At 42.7% G+C, this 12,308-nt stretch overlaps 1 protein-coding gene across 2 annotated transcripts in view; it reads right to left on the bottom strand.

The window, feature by feature from the left end:
• Positions 1–12,308, bottom strand: part of kdrl (kinase insert domain receptor like) — a 509,442-nt gene that overhangs the window by 396,835 nt on the left and 100,299 nt on the right. For both annotated transcript variants that reach the window (XR_013497644.1, XM_078211338.1), the window contains exons 10-11: positions 7,419–7,575; positions 6,470–6,584 (exon numbers count right to left, since the gene is read on the bottom strand). Coding sequence is in view for 1 of the 2 variants with exons in the window: in XM_078211338.1 (XP_078067464.1) it covers positions 6,470–6,584; positions 7,419–7,575 (272 nt within the window). In the remaining variant the exon portion in view is untranslated. The remainder of the gene's footprint in view (positions 1–6,469; positions 6,585–7,418; positions 7,576–12,308) is intronic.

Here is a 12,308-nt window from a genome sequence, read left to right on the forward strand (position 1 = left end):
GGGCCGAATGGCCTCCTTCTGCACTGTAGGGTTTCTATGATTTCTATGATATCTAAGTTTGCTGATCTACCAAACTAGGTGGGAAGGTAAGTTGGAGGGAGGGAACAGAGAGACTGCAAAGAGAAATAGACAAGTTAACTGAGTGGGCAACAAAATGGCCAATGGAGTATAATGTAGGGAAACGTGAAATGATTCACTTTAATCACAAGAATAAAAAAGCAGAATATTAAGGGATGCAAAACTTGTCAGTTTTGGCATTCAAAGACATTTGGGTGTAATCAGACAAGGACTGTAGTAAATTAGCATGCAGGTGCAACAAGTTACAAGGAAAATAATTGGAATATTGACCTTTATTGCAAGGAGACTGGAGCACAAGAATAAAGAAGTCTTGCTACAGTTGTACAAGGTTTTGGTGAGATCACATCTGGAATTGTTTGGAGTTTTGGTCACCACATTAAAAAATAATCTAATTGCATTGGAAGCGGTACAGAGAAGATTCACTAGATTGGTCCCTGGGATGAGGGGTCTGTCTTATGATGAGAGACTGAGTAAATTGTGCTTTAGTTTCTGGACTTTAGAAGAATGAGTGGCAATCTCATTGAAACATACAAAATTCTGAAGGGGTTTGATAGGGTGGACGCACACAGATTGTTTCCACTCGTCAGGAATCTAAAACACAGGGACACAGTCTCAGGATATTGTAACACTGCATACTTTAAAAAAGTTATTTTCATTAAAATCTGGTTACTCACAGCTCGCGAATTGACACTGCTTAAATGTACTTTTTTATTATAAGACATTTTCAGCTGTATTAATCAAACTGCATCAAAAACACGGTTAAAAAAATCAAGGGATATTTTCTCAAGCAAATTTAAAAAATAAATTAAATTTAAAATGCTACCTGATTATGCTAGTATCTGGCAGATTTTGCATTTGGCAATATGCAAATAGGTTTGAGTCGTAACTTAAGGAAATAAAGCACTTCTCAAAACAAGTGCAATCATAATGCGCAATTTGCATCCAGATTTCTGTTTTTGCCTGGGGTGGAAAGTCTATTCCACCTTCATTTGGGGTGGCATGGTGGCACAGTGGTTAACACTGCTGCTTCACAGTGTCAGGGACCCAGGTTTGATTCCTGGCTTGGGTCACTGTCTGTGTGGAGTCTGCACATTCTCTCCGTCACTGCGTGGGTTTCTTCTGGGTGCTCCAGTTTCCTCCCACAGTCCGAAAGACGTGCTGGTTAGGTGCATTGGCCATGCTAAATTCTCCCTCAGTGTACCTGAACAGGCATCCGAACGTGGCGACGAGGGGATTTTCACACTAACTTCATTGCAGTGTTAATGTAAGCCTACCTGTGACTAATAAATAAACTTTAACTTTTCATTTATTGCTCATACACATTGACAGATTGCAGAAGCTGTGTCTACCAGGGCAGTGAGGTCAGTACATTGGGGCAGGTACTGGCATATGAGAGTGAACCAGGGCATGGGTTGACGAAAGAACTGGCCACATTTACTTGGCAGAAATAAAAAGAGAAAAGATAAAGGGTGGAATTTTCTGGCTCCGCCCACTAATGGGATTCTCTAGTCTTGCTGAAGTCAATAGACTTTTAGCTGGCTTGCCACATCTGCTGTGACGGGAGCCGCTGCACCAGGGCCAGAAATCCAGGGAAAATATTGGGTGTCTGATGTAAAATTCTGGAATGATACTTCTGTGGTCACCTCATTCCAGAAAGGATGTAATTGCACTGGAGAGGGCACAGAGGAGATTCACAAGGATGTTGCCAGGACAGGAAAATTGCAGCTATGAGGAGAGGTTGGATAGGTTGTTCTCCTTGGAGCCGAGGAGGCAGAGGGAGATTTGATTGAGATGTACAAAATTATGAGGGGCCTGGATAGAGTGGATGGAAAGGACTTATTTACTTTAGCAAAGAGGTCAGTGACTCGGGGACATAATTTAATGAAATTGGTAGAAAGATTAAAGAGGCTGAGGAAATATGTTTTCACTCAGAGGATTCAGGGCATCTGGAACTCACTGCCTGAAAGGGTGGAAGAGGTAGAATCCCTCAATTCATTTAAAATTTGTTTGAGTATGGACCTCAAGTGCCATTACCTGCAGGGCTAAAGGCCAAATGCTGGATGTAGAATTAGGCTGGGTGGCTCATTTTGTTTGGCTGGCGCAGACACGATAGGCCAAGTGGCCTCTTTCTGTGCTACAAGTTTTCTATGGTACTATCAGTCTCTAAAAGAGATCCAGAATTGGAATAAACTTCCACACAAGTATTAATCCATTTGTACCTCTTAATCTGCTGTGCATTTTGTACAATATGTGATTTTGATTTGTGCTGCACCTTAAAAGACTCAAGAGGCTACATAAATGTGAAGCACTTACTGTACAATGCCACATGTTTCCCATATAGATCCCTGTGTGTTACCTTTCCTATGCTGTGTATCTAATGGCTTACAAATGTTCCTGCGGCTGTCCAAAATACCTCTGTAATGTTTTGAGGTGGCTAGCACAACGGTGCCTGTTGATTCAAATCAGGCACTGAGAGCTGGTGCCTACTTTCATTTCTTTTCAGAATATTTGATCAGATTTCTCTTCATGGAAATAATTTTGGGATTGAATTATATTTAAGTGCTGTGCTTTAAAGCAAGCTAAGCGAACATGGAGTTCAAAATGTACAAGCTGTAGACATTGAAGCTGCGCATTAAAACAGGATGAGCTATTTGTGGAATATCATAGGCTATTTCAAACCACTAGGCTGAGGGCCTCTTAACTCATTTGTAACAAGGTGACCTCCGTTCATTTTGAAAACATTAGGAAACATTCCTTTAAACTCAGACCCCAAAGTGGGAGTGGGTATAACTGGTTGTACAGACAGACCTCTGTGTGAATCGCTGACAAAGGAGGAAATCAGCATCAAAGACCTTCCCCTGGCTAAGGTCACAGAGCAAAGAACAAAGGACACACGGACAGTTATTCTTTAAACGTGAGACTGTCAGATGTAAACCTGAAATCTGAAGCTGGAAGATAAAATGCAGAAGGACAGTATTTATAATTAGAAATAGTTGGAAAGAAAGATAATGCCAAAAAAAGAAAACCAGCCCACTGGGTGCATGATTTATTTATTTTTAAAGAAATAAGTGAAATTGAGATAAGCCAGTGGAATTTGCTTTGACTGTAAGTTCACTTGCTGTTGGTGAAATTATTTAGATATTGGCCGGATTTTCTGGTCTCACCCACCCACGGCTGAGATTTTTCGGTGCTGCCAGGAGTCAACGGCTCTCCAAACTTTCCATTCCTGCCTGTGATGGGTATGGCTGCGGGCGGGACTGGAAAACCCCAGCCACAAGTCTGACGACAGAAAAATTGAGGAGATGTATGAAAGGCATTAGGGCGATTTTTAATTGTTAGCCTGCCGAGTTCTGCCTGGAAAATGGATGGCTGGCAGTTGATAATCAGGGTTGGGTGGGATGCACCCACGTGCCCCATTGATACCCATATTCCATCTCATGCAATTGTTAGATGGATTTGTATGTAGGCAAGTGGGCAGCACAGTGGGGCAGTGGTTAGCACTGCCGCCTCACAGCTCCAGGGAACTGGGTTCAATTCCAGCCTTGGTGACTGTCTGTGTGGAGTTTTGCACATTCTCCCTGTGTCTGCGTGGGCTTCCTCCGGGTGCTCCGGTTTCCTCCCATAGGCCAAAGATGTGCAGGTTAGGTGGATTGGCCATGCTAAATTGCCCCTTAGGGTCCCGAGGTTAGGTGGATTAGCCATGGTAAATGTGTGGGCTTACAGGGATAGGGCCTCAGTAAGATACTCTGCCACAGAGTTGGTGCAGACTTGATGGGCCAAATGGCCTCTTCTGCATTCAAGGGATTCTATGATTCTATGAAGTGGTCCGTCCACCTGAAAAAGGTGGTCAACTGCTTATGTATGCCAACCAGAGGAAATGAAAAGACTAGGGTAGTAGTAGTCACGAGTTTGGTAACAGTAAAGTTCCTAGGTCAGTAAATGGAGAAAGACGGCATATTAATCTCCCTCAATCATGGTGACAGAAACACAACTTTGGCCATTTCAAGGCCATCATCAAAGAATATCTGCTACAGCCTTCATGGTGCATGTACCCCTTTTTCAAAGCGAGATCTTCTCATTTGATGTGGGACTGCAAAATGTATCCAGCTGTATCGCCCTAGTTCAGCAACAATAGCTTTCCTCTTGTCACTGGAGGGAAGTAGAGCAGAGTCACTGCAGGCCAAGTGGCAGGAGGAGGATTTCTCCCTTGACCTCTGCCTGGCCAGAGGGGAAATCCTGGCCCATTGCTCCAGGAAAATCTAAGTCCAACTTTTATGTTTTGTGGCACAGTGGTTAGCACTGCTGCCTCACAGTGCCAGGGACTGGGTTCAATTCCTGGCTTGGATCACTGTCTCTGGGGAGTCTGCATGTTCTCCCAGTATCTGCATGGATTTCCTCTGGGTGCTCCAGTTTCCTCCCATAGTCTGACAGACATGCTGGTTAGCTATATCGGCTGTGCTAAATTCTCCCTCAGTGCACCTGAACAGGCGCCGGAGTATGGCGACTAGGAGATTTTCACAGTAACTTCATTGCAGCGTTAATGTAAGCCTACTTGTGACACTAATAAATAAACTAAACTAAACAGTTGGCCAGAGCTGGAAGGTTCATGCGGTACCTTATTCTTTCCAGTAGAATTGTAAGACTTAGGAACATGAATAGGCAATTCAGCTCCTCAAACCTGCTCCACCATTCAGTAAGATCATGGCTGATCTGATTATGGTCTCAAATCCACTCTCCTCTCTGCACCCAAGAAACTCTGACTCCCTAGTGGAAGTAGTGCTATGAAAGAAATAAAGCTTGAGGCGAAGCAAGAAGATGATAAGAATCCAGGTAAAATATATAGGAAGTATTTACTGACATTAAAATTGATGAAACCGTCGTGTGTTGAATTATGGAATGGGACTGAAATAAAGTGAGTGGCTAGCAGACCTCAGCCATTCTGAAAACTTTTCCATTACCTCTTCTGGATTGCATTTCCTTCGATAAATTATCCACAAAGAAATGAACTACACAAGAAGTGATTACAGTCAGAAAGGGTGCCAATCTGTTTCAAAGGTCCTGTTTTTGAAATCAAGTTATTTTGCAGTGTTTGAGATCAAAGGACATTTTAACACTGGCACTTGAGATCTGTTTTGGATTAATTCAGAACTTTTGGTGGGAGAAATAGACAGGAGATTTATCTACTTTCTCAGAGATGCTCTGGCCTAAGATCCTGCTGCTTTGAGGTATAGGAACGCACAAAGACTTCGAGCTCAAACTTAAACATTTTGCAGAAGGGAAAGCAGGGCTGGATTGAACTTTCAGTGCTGTAAATTAAATAACATTTGTGGCTGCAATCTCTAAAGCTTAAGAAGGAATAAAAATTGATTATAGCAACAAGCACCAGATTCAGTAACACTAACAGATTCACTGGTACTTCAGACTCCCACTCGACACTTCCAGAAATAAAGATTTCGGACTCCATTCAGATTTATGCTGAAAACCTCAAAAGCTGAACGTTAGAAGTTTCATCACAAAATTGACCAGACACTCTCTCCTGTGAACAAAGCCAATGTTGGGCCTTGCATCGTGACTTCTTAAATCAATCTTTTTGCTATTTTTCATTATATCAGATTGCTTCCATATATCCTGACACCTGATCTTATCCACTGCAAGCTACAGGAAATGGTTTGGATATGCGCACAGGGAACAACCGACTCAACTTTAAAAAGAATGTTCTAGGAGTGTGCACATTGCTGGCATGGTTTTGATATTATCCATCCCTAGTTGCCCCCAGAAGGTGGTGGTGTGTGATTGTAAAACTGTCTATCTAGCGAGAGGAAATTAAGAATCAACTGCGTAGATTACCTGGAGGCAAGACTCAGTAGGGATGGCCTGTTCTTTTCCCTAAAGGACAATAATGAATCAGTTGGCTTTATACCACAATCTGGCAGCTTTTTTTTTCATGCTTATTCTTTTCTGGTACAAGTCCACCAGTTATCAGATTTATTGATTTTAGATTGACAGCTTGCCAGTTGGAATTTAATCTCAGCGAGGGGGAAGGGGGTGGTTATTTTCCTTTGCCCATATGTGGAAAATTGGTGGGTGTAGATCAGCTGTCTGATGTTACAATTTACACACTAACTGATTTCCCTTTCAATAATCTTCAAATTAAAAGGAAATTGAGTGGGATATATAAAGCGCAGTTGATTCACAAGCACCAGATTTTCCCCCTGCGCCCACATTGAAAATTACTGCCAGAGCCTCTGGGTTCACAGTTCAGTATCATCATTACCACACTACCACCTTCTCTGTTACATGTCCTGCATTGTAACATTTTCATTACATTTAGCGGCAATAGCATTAACCCTATTGTGTAAATACACCAAATCCAGATAAATCACATACATACACAGTTTTTATCATTGCAGGGTTCCATTCTATCAGTGATATTTTCAATTCTGTTCCCAAGATTTGTTTGAAATGGTTTTGAAATGTGAATTTTCATATCATCGTTGGTCTCACACCTGTCAACAGATGATAAGAAATGGTTACAAGCAAACTTCAAAGAAAAACATCTGCAATAGATTAATAGCATTCAAGAGAAAATGGCCAGTGTTGCAAGAAAAGTCACTTGTAAATTATATGTGAAGAAACGTGTGTTGACGGATGCTCAAAGAGAAAAGAAAGGCTTTCCCCGTGTTCAATTAGAGACTTTTGGACTAGATGCCAGTGAGAGATTAGGCAGGCAATACAAGCCTGAAACCTAGAGGAAATCAGCCACAGTGCAGTCGGGGAGAAGAGAACAATTGGGTTACTGGGAATGGCTTTCCATGAGGGAGGAAGACAGACAACAACAGGAAAGCAAATCATGCGTCATTTCACGCAGGAAAGCAGTTCACCTTCTGTTAGGCCAAGATAAGAATGCACTCAAGGCCTCATAGATGAAGGCCGCTGCTATAGCATTATTCTCACTAAAGTCACCTTCTTGACACAATTTATCATGTAAACTAAATAAAATCAGGGGGATCTATGAGAAATGTGATAGCAATGAAGGATCAGGAATTAAAAGTCAAGCAAAGAAAATCGGTATAACCCTATACACTGTTGATCGAAGTACAAGAACTTTTTTCTTTGGCCCAGTTTAAATAGAAACTCTTGGACAGGAAAGAAAATCGGAAATACAATGGTATTTATATACGTCTGGTGAAGCATATACAGAAATATGTTTGCTAATTCCTAAGTATGTCAGGTTAACTGCCATCTATCTATTCATCCCATTCTTCCCCTTTTTATCCTGTGCTACATGTATTGCCATAGCTCCGTGTCTATTGTGGGAAAGAAGAGGCAATAAGTCTTACGCTGTATAGGATAGGTTGATGATACAAGGCTGCCATTGCCAGTGAATTGTGGGGGATGGAAATCCGAAGGCCGTACAGGTTAGCTTGTGCTTCTCCCCAAGTTGATAAAATCTCTCTTTTTCCAGTCCCAATCCATTTTCATAGATCTGTGGTTTTACTGAAAGTTAAAGCAATAGTAAGTGAGATTTTAATATTTTGGTAAACAAAATAGCACCAAGCTTGGCAACATTTACAATATATACTAATGTGTTCTGGGAACTGTGGAAAGAACGGTATTGCCATTCCTCGTTATTTGAATCATTCCTGGGATGTAAGCATTGTTGCCAAGGGCAGCATTCATTGTCCATTCCTAATTACTCTTGAGAAGGTGCTGGTGAGACACTTTCTTGAACTGCTCCAGTCTCTGTGGCGTAGGTACACCCACAATGCTGTTAGGAAGTGAGTTCCTGGATTTTGACCCAATGACAATGAAGGAACGGTGATTTAGTTCCAAGTCAGGATGATGTTTGACTTGGAGGGAAGCTTCCAGGTGGTGGTATCTCCTGCCCTTGTCCTTCGAGCTGGTGGAGATCATGGGTGTGAAAGGTGCTGTCTTGTGTGAAATGGGTCACATGTAGGCCAGACCAGGTAAGGATGGCGGATTTCCTTCCCTAAAGGACATTAGTGAATCAGATGGGTTTTTCCGACAATCGACAATGCTTTCATGGTCATCCGTATATTTGTAATTCCAGATTTCTTTTATTGAATTCAAATTCCACCAGCTGCTGTGGCGGGATTTGAACCCGGGTCCCCAGAACATTAGTTGAGTTTCTGGATTAATAGTCTAGCGATAATCCCACTGGGCCATCACCTCCCTGTGCTTTAACAGAATGGTTAGTACAGGCTGCATGGTGTAATCATGGTGATGAGCAAACAGCATGAAACTGAGGTGCTGCCCGTATCACACTGAATACGTGCAGGTTAATTGCATATCATGTGCCCCACTTCTATTTTTTGGCTCTGTTCAGTTTAGCCCACTCAGTGTTCAGCACGGCTTTAGGGTCAAAATAAGGGATGCGACCTTTCCATGCCCTTCTTTTAAGATGTTAATGAAACCTAAATCAATCGACAGCCAGAGCTTTCGACACCCATCCTCAAATATCGAACACTGAGGATGGCTGTATAAATGAACAGGGATCTAGTGCAACAAAAAAGACGTAAGCTACATTCAAGCAGAATATTTCCATGGAGGTTCTCCCACTCCCCCTCCCATCCCTCATGCCTTCGGTGAATCTGTTTATCCAGGCTTTCTGTAGACACTTCTGCCAAAGTTCCAATGGTAAGCATGTGAATGAAAATTGACCCATTGTATCATGGTTTTTCACAGGCAATCTCGTTGTCTGTGCTTCAGATGGATCAGATTTAGTTTCTTGCAAATGACCAATGTTCGGATTGGTCCAGTGAAGAATCTTGGGATGCTTTATTGTGTTAAAGGCACAATGTAAATATGAAAGTTTTGCTTTTGAATGTTCTCACTCCCATTGGCTGGTTTGTTTTGGACAACACATGCACTTTCTAGAAGGAACTATTTAGCATATTGAGACTACAGAAACTGGCCGGGATCCTCCTGCCCCAGTGTGGAGGCTCCCACCTCAGTGAGCCAGCCAAACATCCATTGACTTCGGAAGATCCCGCCGGCAGAAGGGGCCGGAACATCCTGCCCTAAGCGTTATAAACAAAGCGTAGCTGTAGTCTGCCTTTACACTTATAAAAACAGATTTGGGCCAAGTATTTGTCCTTACAATTGTTCATGTGTAGAATAGCTTAGGGTGCACTGCTTTTCATTGTGTTTTCAGTAAGATTAAGAAAATAATTAATAGGGGAATGTACCTTCAAGGGAAATCTGTATGAAAGGATTTGATGAGACATTCTCCTGGCCATAGTTTTAGATGTTTCTGTGCTTAATAATGCCATGGTGGCACAGTGGTTAGCACTGCTGCCTCACAGAACCAGGGATCCAGGTTCAATTTTTGCCTCAGGTGACTATCTGTTTGGAATTTATACATTCTCCCCATGTCTGCGTGCGTTTCCTCCACGTGCTCCGGTTTCCTCCCACACTCAAAAGATGTACAGGTTAGGTTGATTGGCCATGCTAAATTGCTCCTTAGTGTCAGGGGGATTAGCAGGATAAATACGTGGACTTACAGGGATAGGGCCTGGGTGGGGGTTTTGCCGGCACAGGCTCGATGTATTGAATAGCCTTCCTTATTACTGTAGGAATTCTATGATTCTTCTAAAAAATGCATTCAATGTGAAACTATCAAATAGACACAAATTGAGCAGTTTCTCCCCATATAGCTAATGTAAAGCAACTCAACAATGTATTTTGCTGTGTATTTTTCTCTTTCTTGACTGCATTTCATTATTAAATATTATTTTTCATCCATTGTGCCCCAAGCTGACGTTAGTGAACTTTGCATTCAGGTCTCACATCCTGGCTCAAATGCTGCCCGACCTGCAGAGTGTTTCCAGCATTTTTTGTTTGAATTCAGATTTCCAGCATTCCACAGAGACCATAAGACGTCAGAGCAGAAGTAGGCCATTCAGCCCACCGAGTCTGGGCCATCATTAAATGAGTGGTCTGACATGATAATCCTCAACTCCACTTTCCTGCCTTATCTCCAGAACCGTTGATTCCCGAACTGATTAAAAATCTATTATAGTAGTTGGGTGAAAACAAACTTCGGATCTCATTAAATTTATTTGCATCTTTCAGATCCTCAGGATGTCCCAAAGCACTTTGTGGACAATGAACAACTCAATGAACTCCAACTGTACAGTATTTCCTCAAGTGTCCCATAGAACTATAGAATCCCTACAGTGCAGAAGAAGGCCATTTGGCTCAATGAATCTGCACTGACTCTCCGAAGGAGCATCTTTCCCAGCCTGTACCAAGTTCTGACCTCATCTGCTGCCCACAAATGCACACTTTGGAGTAACTGTTCAGTGTAACAGTAACACCACTGTAATAATTAGTAATAATTACACTTGAATCTTTGACTTTTGGGTATGTAGACCACCGGCTTACACTCTCAAGTCCAATTACTGGTAGGGACCATCAGAATCATCTCCACTGATTGAAAATTTACACTGGGCTGGATGTTCTGCCCCACCATGGACTGTTTTGCAGTGGTGGAGGCGGTTCACCATTGGCTTGTGGGTTTTGCGTTGTTTGCACCCTCTGCCTCTGAGGAATCTGGGCAGGGGCGGGGGGAGGGGGCCACCATCAGTGGGACCTGATGACACCGCTGGCATCATTGGCCGTAAAATACACGCCCATTGTGTTTTGCTGGAAAATGGCTCTTTAATAGTCAACTTGATAGAGGTTACTAGATTCTTGGTCTGCTTTTAAACCATAGAGTCCATTCAGTGCAGCAGGAGGCCATTCAGCCCATTGAGTCTGCACCAACTCGTAGAAAGAGCATCTTACCCGGGGCCCACCCTCCTGCTCTATCCTCATAATCCCAGGTATTCACCCTGCTAACCACTACCTCCCCCCCCCCCCCCACCCCCCCACCCCCATGCACCCCCCTCCCCCACCCCCTCCCCCAACCTACACATCTTTGGACGCCAAGGTCAATTTAGCATGGCCAAACCACCTAACCTGCACATCTTTGGACAGTGGGAGGAAACTGGAGCATCCAAGGAAACCCACCCAAAGCTCCACATTATCAATTTCATCCTGCTCTTCCCTGACTCCTCATTGTAAATTATGAACTCAGGTTCAATGCTGAAAGCGAATGCTTGTCAATAATTTCCAGGGAATGAAACAGGAGAGCATTAAGATCTGTGTCCAGACTCCCACCACTCTCCGGTAAGAGAGAAAAAAGCATGGTGTTTCTCACAAACTATCACCTCATGTTTTTTTTAAAAAATTCCCTTGACAGACAATTGCTCTTACAGTTACAGAGCTTTATATTAAGCTTACTTCAAAAGAAATGTTGCCTGTTGAAGTACTGCTTGTAATTATTACCAGCATTCCTTTGCAGTAAAGCTGTTGATTTTCTTTTACTGTGTATGGCTTAGCTTTTCCTTCAAGAAAAATACTTTGACAAGAAAGCAAAGTAAAACTAAACATAACACAATGTGCAAACAATAAATCCTTTACAGCCTACAAGGGTACTCTGCTCTGCAAAATTGCATGCTTTGAATTTTTTGGCAGAAAATGTCTGACCCCCCAAAGAAATGCTTGCTACTTCTAATGAAATCAAAATAGTTTGGGTGATTTTTCTTGCATTACGCACATTCCCCGAGGCTCTTCCAGCTAACTTAGATCATTATGTACACTGGAATCAAAACCAAGATGTTGGAAAGACATAGCAGATTCATCAGAGTCTGAAAAGTTTAAAGGTAACACAGGCTAATGTTTTTGGTGTAGTTAGATGAGTTCTGATGAAGGTCATGCCCTCAGGTTATTAGATTGTCTTTTTTCCTTTCAGACCCTGACCACAATTTGTATTTCAAGAGCCACTATTTGTACCCCTATGTCCCTGATAGGAGAGTGCCCCAAATCTGAAAGGGCCTTCAGATTGAGGCACCCCCCCCACTCCCCTTTCCACCCAAGAACGAGAAAGTTCACTTTTTCTATTTGGTGCCCCAATCGAACTGGTGCCTGCCAGCCTAAGAATTGAGGATCAGTGGGAAAAAGTAATTATGTGGCCACTTAAGGGCCTTAATAGGGCCATGGGTGGGCTATCCATCTGAGGCCCTGTCTACCCTATTGTATTTAGGTTGGCCCGGGCAGGATCCGGAGGGAATCCTGCCAATGCAATTTTCCTGCTCTCCCTGCTCATTGGATATGATATCCAATATAACATATTACGCTACCTCTCCCCTCCAAATCTCTGATTC

Source organism: Mustelus asterias, chromosome 4 (genome assembly GCF_964213995.1).
Source record: "Mustelus asterias chromosome 4, sMusAst1.hap1.1, whole genome shotgun sequence".
Taxonomy (NCBI): Eukaryota; Metazoa; Chordata; class Chondrichthyes; order Carcharhiniformes; family Triakidae; genus Mustelus; species Mustelus asterias.